A 22,771-nucleotide genomic window follows, 5' to 3' on the forward strand; every position below is an offset into this window, starting at 1 on the left:
GAGGGCGAAGGGCTTCCCTCCCTGGTCTCTAACTTGGCCTGTGTGCTCTGCTCTAGGTGGAAGCCCTGACCCGACAGCCCCGAGCCACCACTGTCCATGCCGTGAGAGACACAGAGCTGGCCAAGCTGCCTGAGGGCACGCTGAACAACATTAAGCGCAGATACCCCCAGGTACCAGGGGCAGGGTGGGCGCCACCCCTCCTTGCATGAAACAGCCCATCTCAGTGCCTCCATTGGCCCCGCTGCACTCGGGACAAGGGTGGGCTGTGGTGGGGTGGAGGATGGCTGTGGTGAGGCAGGAGCCCTGCCCTCTTGGGGTGAAAGCTGCTCAGGAGGAAGGCTGGAGAATCACACCAACACCACGAAGAGGCAGGTCTATGTGATTGGGGACTCCCTACTCTGAAGAACAGACAGGCCTGTCACCAGAGCTGGTCCGGAGAACAGAAGGTGTGCTGTCTGCCAGGGGATGAAGGGGATGTGCTGTCCAGGAAGGACAGACGAGAGGCAAAGGCGGTGGAGTCGCATTGTATGTTAATGAGGAGGTAGACGGTGAAGAAATTCGAGGTGATGGAACTGATGAGACAGAGTCTGTTGGGGCCCAAATCACTTTGGGGAAGAAGCTACCAGAGGTTCCCTGAGCTAGTGCTTGGGGTGTGCCCCAGGATCCGATTTGGATCTGGATAGAGACCTCTTTCGTGTTTGTAATGAAATAAATACTGCTGGGAATTGTGTGATTATGGGAGACTTTAACTTCCCCACTATAGACTGGAGGACGAGTGCAACTAATAATAGTAGGGCCCAGATTTTCCTGGGTGGGATAGCTGAGAGATTGCTTCACCAAATACTTGCCGAAGCACCAAGAGAGGATGGTGTTCTCAATGTGGTACTGGTGAGTAGCGAAGAACTCAGAGGAGCTGGTTGTAGGAGACAACCTTGGCTCAAGTGAGCATGAGCAACTTCAGCGTAAACTAACTGGAAGTTAAACAAAACCAGATCTGCGGCGAGGGTCCTTGGTTTCTAAAGACAAACTAAAAAAGGAAGAGAATTGGTTAGTTAGGGAAGTGGCTGGGCTGAAGGACTCAAGGATCTGAATGTGGAGAACGCTTGCAATTAGTTTCTGCAACTTTGACTTAAGCTATTGGAAGCCTCCATCCCAGGCAAGGGGGAACAATTCATTGGGAAGGGTTGCAGACCAAGCTGGGTGAGCAGGCGTCTCAGACAGGTGATTCAGAGAAAGCAGAAAGCCTCCACGGAATGGAAGATGGGAGGGATCAGCATGGAAAGCTGCCTCCTGGAGGTCAGGAAGGGTAGGGATAACGTGAGAGCTGCCAAAAGTCAAGCAGAGCTGGACATGCAAAGACAATTAAAACCAACTGTAAAAGGTTCTATCGCCATCTAAATTAAAAAGCAAACCAGGAAAGAAGTGGGCCCGCTAAGCGCTGCAGATGGGGTGGAGATTAAAGATAATCGAGACATGGCCCAACACCTAAACAAATGATTTGCCTCCGTTTTTAATAAGGGAATGAGAAGTTTAAGGATAGCAGCAGAGTGGCTAATGGAAATGAGGATAGGGAAGTAGAATTACCACATCTGAGGTGGAAGTCAAACCGCTTAATGAGACTAATCAGGCGGCAGATAATCTCTGTCCAAGAATGTTAAAGGAACTGGCACGTGATATTGCAAACCCAATAGCAAGGATTTTTAATTAATCTGTAAACTCAAAACCGAGAGTCCAGTAGCACCTTAAAGACTAACACATTTCTGCAGGCATAAGCTTTCGTGTTTTTCATGCATCTGACGAAGTGGGTTGCAGCCCACGAAAGCTTATGCCCACAGAAATGTGTTTGTCTTTAAGGTGCTGTAGGACTCTCATTGTTTTTGCTGTATACAGACTAACACAGCTACTCCTCTGAAAACTGTAAACTCAGGGGTTGTACTCTGACTGGAAAATTACTACTATAGTACTTATTTTTAAGAAAGAGGAGGGGAAGTGATCCAGGTAACTACAGGCCTCTTAGTTTGACCTCAGTTGTATGCAAGGTCTTAGAACAAATTTTGGAAGAGAAAGTAGTTAAGGACATTGAGGTTAATGGTAATTGGGATAAAATAAAACATGGTTTTATAAAAGGTAGATTGTACCAGACCAACCTGAGAAGGATATCTTTTTGTCTTTTTTTTTTTTTTATAAAAGGCACTACAGTAAGCTAATCTACCTGGATTTCAGGAAGGCATTTGATACAGTTCCGCATGGAAAATAATTAGTTAAGTTGGAGAAGATGGGGATTAATATGAGAATTGAAAGGTGGCTAAGGAACTGGTTAAAGGGGAGACTATAATGTGTCATGCTGAAAGGTGACCTGTCAGGCTAGAGGCAGGTTACTAGTGGAGTTCCCTCGGGATTGGTCTTGGGATGAATCTTATTTAACACTTTTATTACTGACCTTGGCACAAAAAGTGGGAGTGTGCCAATAATGTTTGCAGATGATACAAAGTTGGGAGATATTAATATGGAGGAGGACTGGAATATCATACAAGAAGATCTGGATGACTTTGAAAGCTGGAGTAATAGAAATAGTATTGAATTTAATAGTGGAAAGTGCAAGATCATGCACTTAGGGACAAGAATTTTTGCTAAAATCCAGGGGCATATCTGTTGGAAGCAACAGTGGAAGAGAAAGACATGGGTGTATTGGTTGATCACAGGATGACTGAGTCGCCAATGTGATGTGGCTGTGAAAAAGGCTAATGCAGTCCTAGGATGCATCGACAAGATATTTCCAGCAGAGACAGGGAAGTACCATTGTACAAGGTGCGGTGAGATCTCATCTGGAATACTGTGTGCAGTTCTGGTCTCCCATGTTTTAAAAAAAATGAATTCAAACTGGAACAGGTGCTGGAAGAACTATTAGAATGATGCAAGGAATGGAAAACTTACCTTCTGAGAGGAGATTCAAAGAACTTGGCTTGTTTAGCCTAACCAAGAGAAGGCTCAGGGGAGATATGATTGCTCACTATAAATACATCAGAGGGATAAATACCAGGGAGGGGGAGGAGTTACTTAAGTTAAGGGCCAATGTGGACACAAGAATAAATGGATGTAAACTGGCCATCAAGAAGTTTAGATTTGAAATTCGGCAAAGGTTTCTAACCTTCAGAGGAGTGAAGTCCTGGAACAGCCTCCCAAGGGGAGCCGTGGGGGCAAAAATCCCAACTGGCATCTAGATAGAGCTTGGTAAATTTCTGGAGGGGTTGGGCTGATGGGACAGCCTGCAATGGCATGTAGCTGATCTGCAACTGCTGGCACAAATCTCTCCAATGGCCGGTGATGGACACAGATGAGGAGGGCTCTGAGTTACTCCAGACATTTCTTTCCCAGGAGTCTGGCTGCTGGGTCTTGCCCACATGCTCAGAGTCTAACTGAGCCCGATTTGGGGTCAGGAAGGAATTTTCGCCTGGGTCAGATTGGCAGAGACCCTGGGAGCTTTTCATCTTCCTCTGCAGCGTGGGGCACAGGTTTAAACTAGTGTAAATGGTGGATTCGCTGTAACTTGAGATCTTTAAACCATGATTGAGGACTTCAGTAACTCAGCTGGAGGATAGGGATTTTTATAGGAGTGGCTGGGTGAGGTTCTGTGACCTGCAATGTGCAGGAGGCCAGGCTAGGTGGTGATGGTCCCTTCCGATCGCCGAGTTCCCAGATTTGGCTAAACATGTTCGTGTCCAGCATCCCAGCGAGCTCAGGCTAGGGCCATGTTGAAGCCCTCTCAGGGGTGATGACTGGTCATGGAGGGCCTGAGCGTGGCTATCTCTACAGCAGGATGGGGCCATTCCCTCTGTCCAGGCCACAGGGGAGCAGCAGCCATGCCCCTCATGAGGGAGGGGGGGGTCACAGTTTCTGAATCTCACTGTGTTCTCTAGTTCTGGCTATCCCCTGGATGGCATCTGGGGTAGACCTGCTCAGCTGTCACCCCTGCATGGTGACTTGACTCCAAGCATGAGGGGGCAGAGGGTGTCTTGGCCCAGCCCGTGCTGGGTTTGCCAGCCTGCTGCTGTGTCTGACCTCTGTGCTGATTAAGGGAGAGCTCTAGTGTTTATCATGGCAGCGGGGCACCAGTCTTCTGTTCCCTGGGTCATCGCCTTCCTTAGTCCCACAGTGCAAGGGAGTAGCATGTGGTTCTGGGACCAGCCACCGGGGGTGCAGGAAGAGCTTCACACCTGTCCCCTCCAGGGCAGACTGCACCCCGTGCCATGTCCCAACCTCGCAGGCACCTGAGCCCTGCTCCCCGGCACTCATTTTCCGCCCACGTGTGGGCCCTGAGGGGTTGGCTGGCAGACACGAGCCTCCCTGGAATTCCGGAGGGACTGTCTGGACCGAGCCCTGCCCCTTTCTCCATGTGCTGCATGCTTGTCCCAGGTCCCCGCTTCTCTGACGCAGGGTGGCTGCTCTTCCTGACAGGTCGTGACCCGTCTGATCCACTTGCTGAGCCAGAAGATCCTCGGAAGCCTACAGCAGCTCTGTGGGCCTTTCCCAGGTAGGGGCTGGCAGTGGGAGGGGGGTAATTGCAGCTTGCCCTAGCAGGTGTGCAGCCTGTTGGGGTTACAGAGGCCACAGCATCCATGTGGGGCCCTGTCCCTAGCCAGGGCTCAGGCTGTGGCTCCATCATGTTGTGGGGGGGTGGCTTGGTGTTGGCGTTTCCCTGCTTCCCCCAACCCCCAGCTGCAGCCAAGGCCTGAAGAGCAGCTGGCTGAGCTGCTGGGGACTGGAAGCAGGAGCTGCTATGGCTGGGGCTGAGGAGCCAGGCTCCCTGGCTGGGGTGGGCATGGGGTGTAACACACTCCGCACTCGCGCTGGGCACCATGGGGCAGAGCTCCAGGCCAGGCCCTGTGGTTGGTTGCTCGGTGGGCGTCTTGCCCTCCGGGCGCCGCAATCAGTCTGTCCTGCCCCTTTGGCCCCCCAGGCTCCGGTCTCGGTGTGGCCCCCGGCTCGGAGCTGACCAACCCCGCCAGTAACCTGTCAACGGTGGCTGTGCTCCCAGTGTGCGACGATGTGCCCATGGCAGCCTTCACGCTGGAGCTGGAGCATGCCCTCAACGCCATAGGTGAGTGAGGGGCCAGGGCCTCGCTCTGCCCCCAGCCATGCTCGGGGCGCAGGCCTGGCCTGACGCTCCCGTTCACTCTTCCAGGTCCCACCCTGCTCCTGACCAGCGACATCATCCGAGCCCGGCTGGGCGCCTCCGCACTGGACAGGTAGGGACTGGCCTGGGTGGCAGTGGGCTGGCTCCTAGTCCCTGGTCTCTCTTGCCGGGCAACTCCACCTCCCCATAGAAGGGCCTCTCCCCGTGGGGCCTGCAGGGATGTGCTATAGAGCTTGTGCCATTGGGGCACAGAGGGTGGGTCTAGCTGGCTGATAGCAAGGCCCTCTCCAGGAAAGGGGTGCAGCAGGAGACAGGCTGGAGCAATGGGGAGGAGGCGGTGGGTGTCCCCACTGGGAGCAGGCGGGGGGGTGAAGCTGGGGGGCTGCTCATTAGGAGCTTGGGGCGAGGTGTCCTACTGGTAGCTGGGGGGCAGCAGGGGATCCCTGTTGGGAGGGTGGTGTCACAGATCCATAGGATCAGTGCTCTGGCCCCAGCTTTGGGACAATCTCCGGGAGGCCCCCGTCAGTGAGCCTGATCCCCCAGGGGTCTCACTCTTCCTCCAGGCAAGTCACACAGCTTCACCGCCCCCACTGGGCTGGCAGCAGCCCTCCTTCACACCTGAGCTCCACTCAGTGAGTCCAACCGAGGCCGATCCCTAGGGAGGCTTGTAGGATCGCAGGAGCAGTGCACCTCCTCCCCCAGCACCTGCAGGGACACTCAGCCAGCACTGTCAGACAAATACGTTTATTAGTTGACTGGAACGCAGCGCAGGAGTCCTTGGTTAGCGCAGAGAAAAGAAAGACACAGCAGAGTCCATCCTGGTCAGCACAGAGCCCAAAGCCTTGGCCCTCTGACCTCTCTTTGTCCCAGTTAGATGTGTGCCCAAAGGCTTCCCACAGCCCACACTCAATGTCTCCCTCTGTTCCCGAGCTGGGGAGATGCTGAGCAGTGGCGGAGTCCATATCTCTCTGGGTCGTTGGTTGCCAGGGATCCGTGTCTGGACAATTGAATTTGCCATTGTCTCCTGGAGAGTCCCACTGATGTGGGACATAAAGCCCCAGATAGGTAGGAGCCATTCACACCTGTGTTCTTTGGCCTGGCCAGAGAGCAAACAGCCCTTCCTCCCACCCCACTGGTAACAGTGCAGTAAATAGGGAAAACTGAGGCGCACACAGCCTTCATCAAACTATCCTAAACCACTCCCCCACTTCGTCACAGCGTGCAGCTGGGGAGCTATGCTGGGAGCTTGGAGAAGGGATTCCCCCTGGGATCAGGGAATGGGGGGTGCTGCATGGTGGGAACTCGGAAGAGGGCCAGAAGCAGGGGGTTGGAGCAATGGGGAGAAGGCACAGGGCGGGGCTGGGCGCTGCCCACTGACATCCCCTCCCTGGCAGCATCCAGGAGTACCGGCTGTCGGGCTGGCTGGCACAGCAGGAGGACATCCACCGCATCGTGTTGTACCAGACCGACTGCACGCTGACACCCTGGACTGTGCGCTGCATCCGCCAAGCCGACTGCATCCTCATTGTTGGGCTGGGGGACCAGGAGCCAGCACTGGGCAAGGTGAGGCTGGGGCCCTGTGTACTGTGACCAGGGGGATGCTGTATCCCGAGCCCAAGGAGGGCTAGCATGGACTGGGATGCTGCCCGGGCCTGTGGAGTGCAGCTGGGGCTCCCGTCCTTGCTCTCCGATGAGACAGAGCAGTTTGGATTCACTTGGTGAGCTGGGCACAAGCAACCAACCCTGTGTTGTAATGTGGCTTGGTGTAAATTGATACATCGAGAAGCAAAGACTGTGGGTCATGTTTACAGGACGGGGGCTCTATCCTGGGAAGCAGTGACTGAGAAAGGTTTGGGGGTTGTGGTGGATAATCAGCTGGAGCTCCCAGTGGAACATGGTGGCCAGAAGGGCTAGTGTGATCCTGGGATGTGCAAAGAGGGGAATCTTGATTGGGAGCAGGGAGGCTTAACTTGTATCCGGCACTGGTGCGACCGCTGCTAGAATCCCTCATCCAGTTCTGGTGCCCATGAGTCCAGAAGGATGGTGGCAAGTTGGAGAGGGGTCAGAGAAGAGCTACGAGGATGATGAAAGCCTGCCCTAGAGTGAGACTCAAGGGGCTCTAACTGACAGAGGGTTATCGGGGGGACTTGATCACTGGTCCTGCACGGGCAACAATGTTTGATTCTGGGCTTGTCGATCTAGCTGAGAAAGGTCTAACGTGATGCCGTGGCTGGTAGTTGAAGCTAGACAAATTCAGACTGGAAATAAGGTGCAAACTTTAAACAGTGAGAGTAATTAACCATTGGCACAGCTGACCAAGGATCGAGGTGCATTCTTCATCACTCACCATTTTTTAACTCCAGATTGGATGTTGTCTAAAAGAGCAGCTCTAGGAATTCTTGGGGGCAGGTCTCTGCCCGGTGTTAGGCAGGAGGTCACACTCCATGATCACTGCTCCCTTCTGGTCTGGGAATCTAGGATCAGTTTCACGTCCCTTCTGCAGCTTCCTTCCAGACTCTCCTGATGAGAAGGGCTGTGCATGCCATCATACGGGGGCAGGAGGCTCTTCCTGAGTAGAGCTATGGGCTCTGCTGGGATAGGGGGGCTTGTGTCGGGGTGGGGGGAGGGGGGCATTGCCCAGTGAGGGGGCTGTGCAGGGCTCATTGTGGGTGGGGAAGGCATCTGTGCATTGGGATGGGGCTGTGCATGCTGTGCTGGGCAGGGATCATCCCACCGGGGAACTGGCTCATCCCAGGGGCCCTGCTTTGTCCCTGCAGCTGGAGCAGATGCTGGAGAACACGGCTGTGCGGGCCCTGAAGCAGCTTATTCTGCTGCATCGGGAGGATGGGCCCAGCCCCTCCCGTACTGTTGAGTGGCTCAACATGCGCAGCTGGTGCTCAGGACACCTGCACATCAAGTGCCCACGCCGCGTCTTCTCCCGCCGGAGTCCCCACAAGCTGGTACTGTCCCTTTCTCCCCAGCACTCTTTGGGCCGGTGCCATCCTTTGTGCCAAGGAAGGCCATGGGGCAGGCACAGAGCTGCTGTCTCAGAACAGACCCCCCCCAGGCCAGTCTGGTCCCCATGGTGCCTCTGCTGCCTTCCATGGTGTTAACCTGGGGCCAGAATCTGATGCCAGCCTGGCATAAGTCTGTGTGATGGCATCAGACCCCTCTCTGGGGTGGGGGCCAGGCGGTTCCCTGTTGTAAGGGGGTGGGAGGGTGCTGTGCGGGGGAGTGGGCTCTGGGGGGTGCATGCATGCTGTATGGGGGTGCTTCGGGGGGTGGCAGACTGTCTGATTCTTGCTCCTGGCCCTGCAGAGGGAGATGTACGCGAAGGTCTTTGAGAAGGATGCCGACCGGCACAGTGACTTCTCCCGCCTGGCGCGGGTCCTGACCGGCAACAGCATTGCCTTGGTGCTGGGAGGAGGAGGTGCCAGGTAGGTGCTCAGGCATGGCCAGGCTGGAGCGCTGAATTCCCATGGCACTCCTCTGCACCAGGATGCAAACCAGCCCCCAAGGGGGGCAGTGGGAATCCACAGCCCCAGCTTCACAGTGGGCAGGGGGACGGATCTGGGGATAGAACCGAGGGGTCCTGGCTCCCAGCCCGTGTCCCTGCTGGTACACGAACGCTGCCTCCCCACGAAGCTGTGAGCGTGGGGCTTGGACAGGGACCCTGCTGCCCATCCCCCAGCCTGGAGCAGTGCATGCTGGGAGCACCCTCGCAGACAGCCTCGCCTGTGATGGCCCCTAGGACAGACTCCCTGCCTGCTATTGGCTCTGACACCTCCCTCCTTCCACAGGGGTTGCTCCCACATCGGGGTGCTCAAGGCCATGGAGGAAGCCGGGATCCCCATCGACCTGATCGGGGGCACGTCCATTGGCTCCTTCATCGGTGCTCTGTACGCTGAGGAGCGCAGTGCTGTGCGCACCAAGCAACGAGCCCGAGAATGGGCCAAGGTGAGGGGCAAGGCCTGCGGTGGGGCAGGGCAGAGACAGGCTGGGGTGTGCCGTGGGGCAGGGCCAGACGTGGGAGGGTGGGAGCAGGAGGACTCCCCAAACTAGCACCTCCTGGAGCTGCCATCCAGTGATCCAGCCGACTGCAGCTGCCTTTCTGTCCTGTACAGAGGTCCCAGCGTGCACTGGGCCTGGTCAGTCTGCCTGAGGGGGCCTGTGGTCCCTCCAGGCTGCCCCTGCCCATGCTAAGCAGCTCTGCCCTGTGAGTTCGGAGGCAGGCCTGTGGGACTTTCTCCTCCCTTTGGCCCTGGGACCCCACTTGGCTCAAAGCAGAACGCCCCCAGGTGTGCCTCAGCATCAGTGTTGCTGGGAGCAGCAGCCTCTGTGGCATATGTAGCAGGCTGTGGGGCTGGGGGTAGGCAAGGGGTTCCGATGGGGATCACGGCCCCCGGTATCTCCTGTAACCAGCCATCCTGCTCGCTGGCCCTGGGGGCTGGGCTCAGTTTGGCTGGGGGACATGCGACACCCCCCCCCAGTGATTCCAAAACTGGAGCGCCGTAAGTGCCAAGCTGAGGGGCTGTGTCTGGGCACCGTCCCGCGTCAGGGCCACGTGCAGTAGGCGAGTCTCCCGTTGGACTCTGGCTTGCTGCTGCCTCCTGGAGATTCCTCCCCCGTCCCCGTGATCCTGGACTCAGAGCGCGGGCTGTGCTGGGCCGTGCCGCCCGCGCAGTGACCCCCTTGCCTTGCCCTCCTCCTGCAGAGCATGAACTCTGTGTTCAAGACGGTCCTGGACCTCACCTACCCCATCACCTCTATGTTCTCTGGCTCGGCCTTCAACACCAGCATCAACAAGGTCTTCAAGGACAAGCAAATTGAGGTAGGTGGGTCCCAGGAGCTGGGCAGGGAGTCCCGGCCGCAAACATTCAACGCAGCCTCTGGCTGTGCATCCCTGAGCGATGCCCCCTGCTGGCAGCCAGGGGGTCTTGTGCTGCCCCCATAGCAGCATGCTGGGCTGTAACATGTCTCTGATTTGCCCCTTGTGCCCCTGCAGGATCTGTGGCTTCCCTACTTCAATGTGACGACAGACATCACGGCCTCGGCCATGCGGGTCCACAAGGACGGTAAGCGCCTGTGCCCCGTGCCCACGGCACGTCCCAGGCAGCACCAGGTGCATGGTGCCCTGACTGCCCGGGCCCGAGTCAGCAGCATCCTGCTCATGTGAGGGGGAGGTCTCCTCCTCCCTGCCCCCACCTCAAGCCAGCAGCGCAGCGTGCGCATGATGGGCCTCGCTGGCCTGTCTCACTCCCTCCAGGCCCAGCTGGCCCTCTCCAAAGAGCCCTGCTGTGTGCGTGCTTGATGGGTCCACATGGCCGTGCCAGGCCTGGGCTCAGCGGCGCCGGTGCCTGGGCAGAGCAGATTTCTCTAAGGATGGGAGCAGGTTATTGCCCCCCTCTAGAGAGCGCCCCCTACCTCCAGGAATCAGGGCTTGTACCCTACCCCGTCTGCTGGCATGGGCTTCCCAGCTGTGCCAGTCTTCCTCCTCTAACTCCCATTACAGCGGATGACTGGGCTGAGCATGGCCATTTGGCTGTCCTTGTCCTTGCCCCCACAGCTGGCAAGGCCCCCTCTGCCCGCCTCCCCCTGCCCTGCAGAGAACAAGGTTACAGGAAAGGGCTGGCCCTGCCTCAGGGAGAGTGGAGGGCTCTAATTAGGAGCAGTGGGCTGAAATAGAGGAGAGACTCCCTTTGTCTGTCCCCACCCTGGCAAGAAAGCCAGGCCGAAGCCGCCATTGGCGGCGCAGGGCGTGCTAGGGCCCTGTTGTCAGGGCTGTACTAGAGGCAGAGCCAGGCTCCTGGACCCCCTCTCCCTCCACAGCAGCGCTGTCCTGGGGCAGCAACCTCTGCTGCTCTCCCAGGGGCTGGGAGGAGTGCCCAGCTTGACCTGACTGGAGACAAACACCAGGGCCATGGGGCTCCCCCCACCCATGGCTCTGCCCCCAGGCGGCAGGAGCTGCTGGTTCCCCTAATTGCCTGTCCTCGGGGCCCAGAACCTCCACGCAGCCAGCCACCATTCCTGTCTCTTGAGTGCAGGCAGGACCTGTGGCAGCAGGAGCCAGCCTGGCCCAACAGAACCCAGGCCCAAGAGCTGCTGATGCTGCTCCTGGTCAGAGCTGGGGCACCACAGCAAGTCCCCCTCCCCAGCCTGGGGATCCCCTGCCCTGCTCTGTGTGCACATGGGACCCCCGGCCGCCCCTAGATGCCACACCCTGCTGTGTGCACATGGGGAACCCCCCTGCCCATCCCCACACTCGGCTGCCCACTTGGTCGCTCTCTGACCCCTCCCCCCATTCCCTGCTTGTAACACTTCTGCTACTCACTAACCCCTGGTAACACCCCTCTCCCCTGACTGTGTGGGGAGAACCCAAGATGGGGCTCTGGGATGCACTAACCTGCTCCCTCTGGCTTCCCAGAGCAGCCCTCCTGTCATCTGACACCCCCATTGCACTGCTGGCTGGTGTCAGCAGCAGCAAGAGCTGCTCTGGGTCAGTGGGGGGCTGGGGCAGCGTTCTGTCCTTGCACTCGGTGACGGTGGTTGGGGGCTCTTGGTGGAGGTAGGCTGGAGGGCATGTGGTGCGGCTGGGGCAGATGAGGGGCAACGTTCTGTCCTTGCACTCGGGTGGGGTGGTTGGGGGTTTTGGGAGAGGTAGGTGGAGGGGGAAGGGAGTGTGTGGTGGGGCTCGGGCAGATGAGGGGCAGCGTTCTGTCCTTGCATGCGGGTGGCTGTGGTTGGGGGCTGTGGAGGAGGCAGGCAGGGGAGTGCTGCTAGTTCAAATTCAGTCTCTGCCCTTGGTCCTCATCTGTCACAGGCGCCTGATCTCACCTGGGACATTGCTCCATCCACGGGGCGCCCTGGCAGCTGTAACTGCCTGGCTCTCACTCGACCTGCTTGTCTGTCCTAATGCCAACTAACCCCCCTTCACCCTTAACTCACTGAGCCTGGGGGACAGCAGCAGGAGAAGGATCCGGGGAGGGCCGGAGCTGGCTCTGCTTCGTGTCTGTGTGTGTTTGTGAGCGCTCTCTCCTTGCGGAGATGCCAGGAGAAGGCCCCCTCCCTACCAGGACCCTGCTCTCCTACTCACTGGGGCCCAGCTCGCAGCCAGAGGCAACAGCTGAAGCCCCTTCTCCTGGAGCACAGGGGCTGGGGGGCGCATGGAACGGGCCGTTCTGCCTCCTGTGGTGACTGGGGCCTCCCTGCATGACCATCTCAGGGTGTGACTAAGTGTCCTCCTGGCCCCCCTGCACCCAGCCTGTGCTGCTGCCTCAGGCCCTGGATGGTCCTGTCCTGATTTAGCTGAGGTTAGTCCTGCTCTGAGCAGGGGGTTGGACTAGATACCTCCTGAGGTCCCTTCCAACTCTATGATTCTATGATCTGTGCCCTGGACTTGCCCCACTCACCCTTTGTCTGAGGTTCTGGCCACACTGGCTGGGCTTCTCCAAGGCGACAGGAGGGTGCTCTGCCGGGGTTCCAGCTCTGAGCACTGGCACCCTAGTGCCAGTGGGAAGCTCAGCCCACCCCCACTGCCTTTGGCTCTTGTCATTGCATGGATGCACTTCTCCTATCCCAGATCCAGCCCGACAAACCCTGCCAGCTCCCCACCAGGCTGCTGTGAGGGCTACCTGCTGGCTCCCCAGGTGCTTCAAGCTCCCAGCATCTAGCCCCCACTTGGGGTGCACCCCTCTACCTAGCCCCTCCTCCTGCGTGCTGTGCGTACATCCTGCACTGCCAGCCCATGAGCTCAGGGCTGACCACTCAGTTTCTCGTAACTTAAACACCCCCCCAACTCCTCTGCGTGCACAGGCCCTCTGCACAGCTGTCTGCCACAGGCACTCTTCTCTTCACTTCACCATGAGAAACACAGTCAGAGGGTACAGATCGTATAGAAAACACCATCATGCCCTGAGCACGGAACCCCTCACTTGCTCCCCTGGCCCAGGGAGCCCTTGGGGCACCATGTAGGCAGGGTTCCCTTTCCAAATCTGGCTCCCTCAGTAGCTTCCCTTACCTTGAACTTTTGAAAAATGGCCAAAGTCTCCCCAGTAAAGCTGCTTCCAGCCCCTGGTGCGCCTCCAACGGTGACCAGAATCCTCCGGGGGGTGGGGGGAGAGGGACGTTGCCAGGCAACCCTTCCCTCGACAAACCAGTTCCCAGGGTGGGAGCCAGTGTCTTGCCCGGGTGTTTGTAGCCCAGTGAAGGCCTATCCCCAGTTAACAACCCTCTGGTCAGCCCTGCACCATGGCCCTGCTGGAACGTCCTTCCAACAGGGAGTGCAGAGCCCCCAGCCCGGGGGCAGGCTGCAGACTGACGCAGAGTCACGCAAAGAGTCCCCGGCAGCAAACCAAATTCAGACCCCGCACAGCCGGGGTCCCGCAGCCCCTCTGAGCACTGGTCACAGCACACCCTAGTGCGTGTCACCAGGACGCCTTCTGCCAGCAAGCACACAGCAGCCACTCTTTGGGCCAGGGCCTGGCACTGCCCCACGCCAGGGAGAGCCAGGAGAGCACTGGGGTAGGTCGAATGGCCCGGCCCAGTTGTCAGTGCAGCCACCATGAGCTGGGTTGGGCTGAGGGGCGTGGGTGTCCAGGGAACTGGTCCCTCTTCTGGTGGGGAGGAGGGGGGTTTCTGGGCATGTCACAAGGGCCCTTCCCTGTACTAGCCTGGGGAGGTGGGGGACACTCATGTTCCCACACCCAGCCCGACTCCTTGGACAGACCACCCCGGGCAGCTGAATTTCTGAAGCTTCTGTCATGATGTCGTTTCCTGTCTTCTCTCCCCTTTGTGCTGTCCCCGTCCCCTGTGACTGTCTCCTCTCACTCCAGCAGGCAGTGTGTGGCGCTACGTCAGAGCCAGTGCATCTTACCCCCCCTACCTGCCTCCTCTCTGCGACCCCAAGGACAGCCACCTGCTTGTGGACGGCTGCTATGTTAACAATGTCCCAGGTCAGCATCATGTGCTCCTCGGGCCCTGGGCCACGGGGCCGACGTGTGTGGCTTGGAAGGAAGGGCGAGGCTGGGCCGAGGTGGCTCTTGGCTGCACCTGCACACCACACTATGCCATGGCTGCTCCCGATTGGGGCTGCAACCTCTGCTTCCTTCCATGCCACAGCTCGTCCTTCCCAGCCGAGGGCTGGTTCTGACAGGCTTTGAGGGCACAGACTGGATCCCAGCACCCTATCCAGACACGTGCCGCTCACGCTGAGAAATCTGCACCTCATGGTGGGGGCAACGCCAGGAGCCTGGTTTCTCCTGGGGCCTTTGGGAGTCAATCCAAGGCTCCACCTGTTCCAGAGCGTGGACTGGGGATGGACCTCGACCCACTGGCTAGGCTCTGGTCAGGCTGGCTAGTCTCTTGCTGGCTCCAAGGGCTAGCCCTATGCCCGTGCTGTGCAGATTCCCCAGCCTGGGCGAAGGGTGCCCTCCGTCCCCCGCCCCGGGACTCAGGGCCTGCGAGCGTCTGTCTCCTGACTGCATCTGTTCCCGCCGGTTAGGCTCGCTGTGGCGGTATGTGCGAGCGAGCATGACCCTTTCCGGGTACCTGCCGCCACTCTGTGACCCCAAGGATGGCAACTTACTGATGGACGGTGGCTACATCAACAATCTGCCAGGCAAGTACCTGCTGCCGCTGGAGACGCTGCTAGCAGACTGCGAAGCAAGCCCTGGGCGAGGCACCTCTTCTGCCAGCATTTTGTCCCTGTTGCCTGCCTGTGCCTTGGCACTCATCTCCATCGCTGCCCGCATGGGTCTCTCCGCAGCACTAGAGCCCTCTCCAGGGCTGAGCTGGTGTCCCGGGCCTCTTGCCATCCAGTGGGGTTGGAAGAATGTTATTAAAACCAGCAACTCCCCTGCTGGGGGGATCCTGCTCCGTGAGGGAGGTTCCCCACATGCTCCAGTGGGGCTGGTGCAGCCTTACGGCTAGCTGGGCCAGGTTCAGGTTACATGGGGAGGCTCAGCCCTTCCCCGCTGGCTGCTTTGTGTTCTTGCTGTCTGCTGCCCCTGGCATCCCAAGTGGGGAATGGGCCTTGGGGGTCGGGGGTGGTCTTCTGGCTGCCTCCCCGTTGGAGCCAGGCTGAGGGCTGGATGGTCTCATAATCCCTTGTGAGAGGGAACCACAATGCTGGGCCCCAGCCCAGCTGAGGTGGGCTTAAGTCAGTGCCAAGACTGGGGGAGAACCCCTGGCTGCTCCCCAACGGTAACCGCAGCTCAGCTGTTGACCTGTGAAGCTACTGAGCTTTTCCAGGGCCCCAGATGCCCATGCATTGACTGGGGAGGCTTGTGTCTGAGGTGGCATAGCCTAGAGCCTCAGGTCCCAAGGAACCAGGTTCCCCTTGCAGCTGCGGGGAATCGCACTGGGCTCCGTCTCATGCATCAGCACCTGTAATTTGTGCAACAGCCAAAAGCTGCCAGCACTAGTGGGCGGCCGGGGGGGGGGCAGGGTTTGGCTGCATGGCCCTTAGCATCAATCTTATTGCTGATGCTCAGCAGAGGGAAACCAGGCCTGGGCTGGGTGGGCTCCATGCAGGGCGGTTCCCATGGTTACAAGCTTCAGTGAGGCTGTATGTGGGCCTGTGAGGCCCTGGAATGTCCCTGTCCCCCTTAAGCCCCAGTGGGCTTTTCTTTCCACTGGGTCTCCTCTGAAGGGGAAATGGCTGCTGCCAGCCTGGGGGTGCTGTGGGAGCAATTCTGGGTGTGGACAGAGAATGCCCACAGCCTTCTCCCCATGGCGCAGTAGGCAGGTTCCTCACTCGTGATTTCCAAACCTGCCTGTCCTGTGCCCCCAGAGTTCTCTCTGCTCCCTCTCAGCCCCCCGTCCCACAAGCTCCTACCCATCCTCCTCCCTGCCCCCTCGTCCTGGGGTGCCTGGCTGCCCCCATCCTTGGAGTGGTCCCAGTGTTGTGCTAGGCCGCAGGCCTCCACTCTCTGCTAGTGCCTCAGGACTCAGATGCTCCAGCTGCCCTGCGCCACGCCGTGGCTTCCCAGTGAGTCCCCATGGGAGAGACTCACCCCTTTGGCAGCGATGAAGCCAGCCAGGATTGGCAGGGCCACAGAACAGCCTGCTCAGAGCAAGCCATGTTTATTAGTCACCTAGCCCCCAGGGCAGTGGGGGCCAGGGTTGGCTTAGCTCAGAGCCTGTGGTGGCAGCATCCTCTGCTCCCAGCCTCCTGCACTCCACATCTTTCTGCGGGGCAGCAGCCATCTTAATACCCCCGCGCACACACATCCACACAACTGCTCCCTTTGTTTCAGCTGCTGTCCTGCTGTGCTCACTTGTTCTGCTCCCCTCAGCTCCATCTTTAACAGTCCCAGTCCGTGTGTCTTTGAGGCAACTTTACCCCTGGGGACAGTTTCCGATAGTTCATTCCCACCACCCCACTGCTGCCTGAATAACATCCACACCCCAGCCCTCACAGCCCTGTCCCTGCAGGGAGATTAACCCCTTCACACCCAGTGCATAGCATTACACAATGAGGAAACTGAGTTACACACTTTCTGTAAAAATATTACAAAAACTTACAAGGAAGCCTTCACCCCACACAGCTCAGCTTCTGGTTGCCCTTGGGATATGCTCAACCCAGGGCCTTGGGCGATGGTTTCTGTTTCCAGTTATCTCAAACAACATAAAGGGGCTTAATTGCTCCGTTCATGTAGCCTGACAGAAGAGTGAAGCCTTCAGCTGGTCTTTGACAGAAAGCCATTAACACACTGCTCCACCAGCTGAGCCCTACCCCTGGAGCTGCACTGGGTCCTGCCCAGGGCCATGATGGGCTGTCCCTGTCTAAGCTGGGAGGCCAGAGTTCAGGATGGGACAGTCCTGTTGCAGCCTTTCTGGGGCAGGGAGGGGCTCTCTGGCCAGAGGTCCCTGTATGGGATGAGTTCATAGATTAGGGTTGAAAGGGATCTCAGGAGGTCATTTAGTCCAACCCCTGCTCAAATAAGGACTTACCTCAGCTAAATCATCCCAGCCGGGCTTTGTCAAGCCACACCTTAAAAACCTCTAAAGATGGAGATTCCACCACCTCCCTAGGTAACCCATTCCAGTGCTTCACCACCCTCCTAGTGAAAAAGGTTTTCCTAATATCCAACCTAGACCTCCCCCACTGCAACTTAAGACCATTGCTCCTTGTTCTGTCTTCTGCCTCTAAGAACAGCCTAGCTCCATCCTCCTTGGTACCCCCCTTCAGGTAGTTGAAGGCTGCTATCAAATGCCCCTCACTCTTCTCTTCTGCAGACTAAACAAGTGCAGTTCCCTTCGCCTCGCCTCATAAGTCTTGTGCTCCAGCCCTCTAATCATTTTCCTTGCCCTCTGCTGGACTCTCTCCAATTTGTCCACATTCTTTCTGTAGTTGGGGGCCCAAAACTGGACACACTATGCCAGATGCAGCCTCACCAGTTCTGAATAGAGGGGAACAATCACTTTCCTTCATCTGCTGGCAATGCTCGTACTCATGCAGCCCAATATGCTGTTAGCCTTCTTGGCAGTAAGGGCACACTGCTGACTCATATCCAGCTTCTTGTCCACTGTAATGCCCAAATCCTTTTCTGCAGAACTGCTGCCTAGTCCATTGGTCCCCAGTCTGTAGCTGTGCATGGGATTCTTCTGTCCTAAGTGCAAGACTCTGTTGTTGGTTCCTAGTGCCCTCTGAATGTGCCATGGAGGGGGAGTTCCCAGGCAGGGCAGAGCCAGCATGGGGAAGGCAGAGGAAGTTGGACCTGCCCTGGAGAGTCACTTCACGCAGAGAAATTCAGAGGGAGGATGGGGAAGATCTGGCTATGAGCCCTGCTCCAGGAAGCTTCCCTCCTGGCCAGCTGGGCAGTGATGGTGGGAATGTGCCCCTGGTGCTGCGGAGCCACCCCCATCTATCCTCTCTCTCATGCTGCTCGCACCTCCTGCACAAATGGGGAGGAGGAGAGAAAAGCTGTTGCTGCAAACCTAGCTTTGCTCCCCAACTCCTGCTCGTCAGTGGGGTTCTGCTCTGCTCCCCAGCTGTGTGTTTGAGGGGTGCGGGGGCCCCTGCTGTGATTTCCCACCCGCCACGGCACTAGGGCGACAATCAGGAGCATGGGGAGCCAGGAATGCTACGGGTACGTCCGCTGGGCTGCAGCCCTGACATGCTGTCTTTGTCACTAGCCGACATCGCCCGGAACATGGGTGCCAAGACGGTGGTCGCCATCGACGTGGGCAGCCAGGACGAGACTGACCTATGCAACTACGGCGACAGCCTCTCCGGCTGGTGGCTGCTCTGGAAACGCCTCAATCCCTGGGCCCAGAAGGTCAAGGTGAGGCCTGCCCTGTCCTGGGGCTTCTCTGCCTGAGAGCCCCCCTCCCTCCCCCCGAGGAGGGAACCTGTCCAGTGTCTCTCCTGAGGCCTACAGGCAGGTCAGCCCGGCCTTCTGGGCCACACCCCTGTCCCGTGCTGCAGGTGGGGGGCCTTGGGTCTCACCCACCCAGGGCTGGGGCTCTTTTTCTCTCATCCTCCCAGTGCTTCCTGCTGCTGCCCTCCCTCTGCCTCCCCTAAGGGCAGTGACAGCCCCAGGTGCTGGCAGAGGCCCTTCCACCACAGCCCCTGCCTCCCAGGAGCAGAAGCCCCAGGCCTGCTTTTGCTCAAGCATGTGGGCTGCCTTGGCAGCCAGGTGGCTTCCCTCAGGCTGGCTGGGCACAGTCACTCCTGATGCCCCGTTAGCAGCTGCGGGCTCTGGCTCCAGCCACTCAGCTGTGGGGAGGAGAGGTCCCCTGCCCTAGGATGCTGTGTCCCCTGCTGTCCCAGATGGGGCTGATTTCCCCCTCCCCCCCTCAGGTCCCTCCTTTTTCAGGTGGAGCTAACCCTGTTCTCCCCCCACCCCCACAAAGGTGCCCGACATGGCGGAGATCCAGTCACGTCTGGCCTACGTGTCGTGTGTGCGCCAGCTGGAGGTGGTAAAGTCGAGCTCCTATTGCGAATACATTCGCCCGCCCATCGACCGCTTCAAAACCATGGACTTCGGCAAGTTCGACGAGATATATGTAAGTCCAGATGGCCCCGGGCTGCGCTTGGCTGGGGATGAGGGGGCCCCGATCTGAGCTGGGAGCTGTGTCCAGTTGCGGGAGGGAGAAGCCCTGCTTTGGGGGGTGGGTTGCAAATCTTATGCCCGGCTGCGTCAGGGAGTCTCCTAGAGCAAATCCACATCTCGCTCAGAGCTCCAGTAGGCACAGCCTGGCCTGGCCGCCTCTCTGCAGCCGGCTGGGAGAAGTGGGCCCCTCACCCCGTCCATCCGTCTCGTACAGGACGTGGGCTACCAACATGGTAAGGTGGTTTTCAGTGGCTGGAGCCGCGGTGACATCATTGAGAAGATGGTGAAGGACCGGCGCTCGGCCGACTTCTACGAAAGCAAGCGCATGGATGTGAGTGAGGGGCAGCAGTGGGGTGCATGTGGGTGAGGGATGGGCAGCTACAGCGTGTGGCCTCTTCACACGCCAGCCACTTAGCTCCCTTGTGTGCCAGGCAGAGGTTCCTACAGGATCCTGGCTGAGGCTGCCACATGGCGCAGCGCCAACGCCCGGGGCAGGGGCAGGTGGAACCAGCTCAGCCCTGGGGCCCCCCAGGGTAAGGCTAGAAGCTCCCAGGGGAGGAGGGGGGAGGCTTGGCAAGGTAGCACCCTCCCTTGTCAGAGCAGACCCCAGTTCCAGCAGAGACTCTGGTCCCTTCGTGTCTGGGCCAAGCAGGAGCCCTGACTCCTTGACTAAATGAAGGACCCCCTCTGGGCTGGACTCAGAGCCACCTCCATGGGGTGAGAGCTTGACCCAGGAATTGACCTGCTGTCTGCCATGATGCCTCCCACTCCTTATCCTCCCCCACTGGAGCCCTCCCCAAGCTGCCCGCTCTCCAGCTCAGCCCAGACAGCATTTCTTCCCTGTGCGCCTGTGGTCCCAGCCCCGGTGCTGCCTGGCAGGGCCATCACTAATCTGCCTCGGACTCCCCAGGTGCTGACTTGCCCCAGTGCGGGGTTCACTGATCTGGCCGAGATCGTGTCTCGCATCGAGCCGGCCAAGAGCTACCTGTCTGACGGCTACGCGGACGGTGAGTGGGAGCAGGGGCTGCGATGCTTGGCCCATCTCGCTTCATGCCAGGGCTGGACGTGCATGCAAGTCATATGGGGAACAGCAGGGCTGGGGGCGGGGGGACTAGGGCTGGGATAGAAGGGGGGGCTGCGGGTCAGGAGTGAAGGGCACCAGGGCTGGGCCAGGAGCAAGTGACAGCCCCATGTGTGCTCCCCTCTCAGGTGAGGAGTCTGACTACCTGACGGAGTATGAGGAGGAAGGGCTGGACCCTGCACGGGGAGAGGAGGAACTGCTAGCACCAGCTGAATGGAGCCACAATGAGGTATTTGAGCTCTGGCCTCGGCTCCCTGGGGGTGGGGGTGCTGGACCCAGCCATTTTTCCTGGGCCCCTTCCCCTGCCTCTTCCAGGTGGGGCAGCTGGCATCTGGGGGGCTCTGTCTGTGCCACGGCTCTGGCAGCTGTAGAAGACGTTGGTCCCAGATGCTGCTGCCAGGGAGCAAAGGTGGGATTCCCCAGCCCCTGAGATCAGCCCTCTGCCTCCATGCCCCATCCCCTGCACACACAGAGTGGGCTCCCCAGGGGGGTGCTCTCTGCACTCCCCTACCCCTCTGAGGGAAGGGCTCCCGTTCACACTCGCCATGCCAGCTCCTGTGGGATGGGGTGGGGCATGGACCTTCCCCTCCTAGATAGGGAGACCCCTACCCCATACTTGACACGGGGCTTGTCTGGATCCAGAGGTTGCCCTAGGTGACCCTGGGGTGTTCGGGAGGAGGGGGGCTGCGTCCTGACCCACTGCCCGGCTCTTGCTGCACAGGGCTTAAGCGTCAGCAAGGCAGGAGGGCAACTGCCTTCGGGACAGCTCTCCGGCGGTGGGGGAGAGATTCCAGCGCATGGGGTCTCACTCCGGACTGGACGTGGGGGGGTGTGTGCTCTCTACTCAGCCTGGGGTTGCACTCAGCCCTGAGTTCCCAATTAACCCTAGAGCCTATTGGTCCTTTCTGGCCATGAGCTCACTGGCTTGGGGGCGAAAGCCCATGGCAGCAGCCTTGCTGGCCCCGCCTGCCCCTTGATGGCTGGCTGGGCCCATTCTCTCCCCAGGGCCCCTCCCTGTGCCATCACATGGTGTCTTCTCCCTCCAGGACGAGGAGAAGAGTCTGCGGCACCGCAGCTGCCCCTCCCAGGAGCCCTCCCCTCCGTCCCCGCCCCAGGTGTGAACCTAGCTGCCTACTCCCGGACAGGACAGATGGAGCCCGCTGGCCCAGGGCTGGCACTGGGCAACTGAAGCGTGTGTGTGGCCGGGGCACCGGAGCCCCTCTGCGCTGGATCCCACTGGTCTGCATCTACGGCCGGAGCCCTGAAGCCAGCATGGCTCTGCTCAGTTAACGGCCAGGGCTCCTCCTTCATCTTCTAGCAGGCAGTGGGGCCTGGCTCAGGCTCACCTCAGGGTGCAGCTGTGACCATTGGGTCCAGCACCCGCTACCAGCCAGTGCTGGAATGGGGCCAGCCCTGCTGCAGCCTGCAGCCACCCCCTACCTACTGTATCGACTGTAGGGCCCATACTGCTTGCCTTGGACAGCAGGGCCCTGGGCAGCAGCCTCTGCGCGGAGGGAGGATGGCAAGGGGGAGGGCAGGAGTCTGGGGGATGCCTACGCAAGCTCCCTCCCCACACCCACCCGAGAGTCCATGGCCCCTCCTTGCTACTCCCTGGAATCCTGTGCTCTCTCCCCTGCCCTCTGCCCACTTCAGGGAAGGCCACAGCCTGCAGCTGGAAGCCAGGGCCCAGGCCCCCTTTCCCAGTGCCTGCACCCTCCCTCCTGGGGGTCAGGGCTCAGCTGCTGCCCATGTGCTGCTCCATCATCCCCTCAGGGGGGAGGAGGCTGCTCCCGGGAGGGGAGCCAGTGCGGGGCGCTAGATGCCCACAAGCCCTTTGAGGTCCAGCCCTGGCTTCTGCCAACTTCTCTTCTCCCGGCAGCCTGAACACTGCCCTGAGTCCAGCCCAGGGGGGCAGGCTGAGTGCTTGGACGAGAACACTGCCCTCACCTCTTCCTCGCCTATGCACTAGGCATAGGGGCAGTGTCATTCCCTCCTCCCTTCCCCCCGCCCCTTGCTGCCCTGGGACATGCCTCTCAGTGACTCTCCTGGGGCTGCTGCCCCTTCCTTGCCCTGCCCTGCCACCCCCAGAGAGGGACTGGGTGTCCTGCCCCAGCAGGGGTCTGGGGCCATGGGGGGAGGGCATTTGCCCTGCTGCCATGCACTCAGGGTCACAGGTCAGCAGGGCCTGCTACAGCCCCTCTCCTCCCCCCCCCTTGCCTGACCTGCAGCAGAGCCAGGGGTCCCATGGCCAAGGGGCTAGGCCTGGCAGGGGCCAGTGGGTGCTTTGGGCTGGAGCCTGGGTCCCTGGCTGCGTATAACGCCACCACGCCAGGCTGCTGTTCCCAGGGCTGACCCTTTCCCCAGGGAAGCAAATCCTGGGCTCGAGGCCGGGATACACCCCGTCACCTGCTCCCCACCCCCGCCCCTCCAGGCCTGGCTGTGCCCAGGGTGGTGCTGAGGGCACCTCCTGCCAATGCTGCACGTGCCCCCTCACACGAG

At 59.3% G+C, this 22,771-nt stretch overlaps 1 protein-coding gene across 1 annotated transcript in view; it reads left to right on the forward strand.

Annotated features, from left to right (window-relative positions):
- The window catches only part of PNPLA6 (patatin like phospholipase domain containing 6), a 66,706-nt gene extending 43,975 nt beyond the window's left edge, over positions 1–22,731 (forward strand). The window contains exons 20-37 of the mRNA XM_067544586.1: positions 57–170; positions 4,456–4,531; positions 4,958–5,098; positions 5,183–5,246; positions 6,529–6,697; positions 7,912–8,094; positions 8,453–8,571; positions 8,935–9,091; positions 9,849–9,965; positions 10,140–10,209; positions 13,966–14,085; positions 14,634–14,750; positions 18,272–18,420; positions 18,992–19,144; positions 19,406–19,522; positions 20,102–20,198; positions 20,401–20,501; positions 21,319–22,731. Of these exons, the coding sequence (XP_067400687.1) occupies positions 57–170; positions 4,456–4,531; positions 4,958–5,098; positions 5,183–5,246; positions 6,529–6,697; positions 7,912–8,094; positions 8,453–8,571; positions 8,935–9,091; positions 9,849–9,965; positions 10,140–10,209; positions 13,966–14,085; positions 14,634–14,750; positions 18,272–18,420; positions 18,992–19,144; positions 19,406–19,522; positions 20,102–20,198; positions 20,401–20,501; positions 21,319–21,393 (2,139 nt within the window). The 3' untranslated portion in view covers positions 21,394–22,731. The remainder of the gene's footprint in view (positions 1–56; positions 171–4,455; positions 4,532–4,957; positions 5,099–5,182; positions 5,247–6,528; positions 6,698–7,911; positions 8,095–8,452; positions 8,572–8,934; positions 9,092–9,848; positions 9,966–10,139; positions 10,210–13,965; positions 14,086–14,633; positions 14,751–18,271; positions 18,421–18,991; positions 19,145–19,405; positions 19,523–20,101; positions 20,199–20,400; positions 20,502–21,318) is intronic.
- Positions 22,732–22,771: the final 40 nt, after the last annotated feature.

The sequence above is a fragment of the Emydura macquarii genome, unplaced genomic scaffold (assembly GCF_026122565.2).
Source record: "Emydura macquarii macquarii isolate MOO-44397 ecotype Brisbane River unplaced genomic scaffold, CSIRO-AGI_Emac_v2 contig_1002, whole genome shotgun sequence".
Taxonomy (NCBI): domain Eukaryota; kingdom Metazoa; phylum Chordata; order Testudines; family Chelidae; genus Emydura; species Emydura macquarii.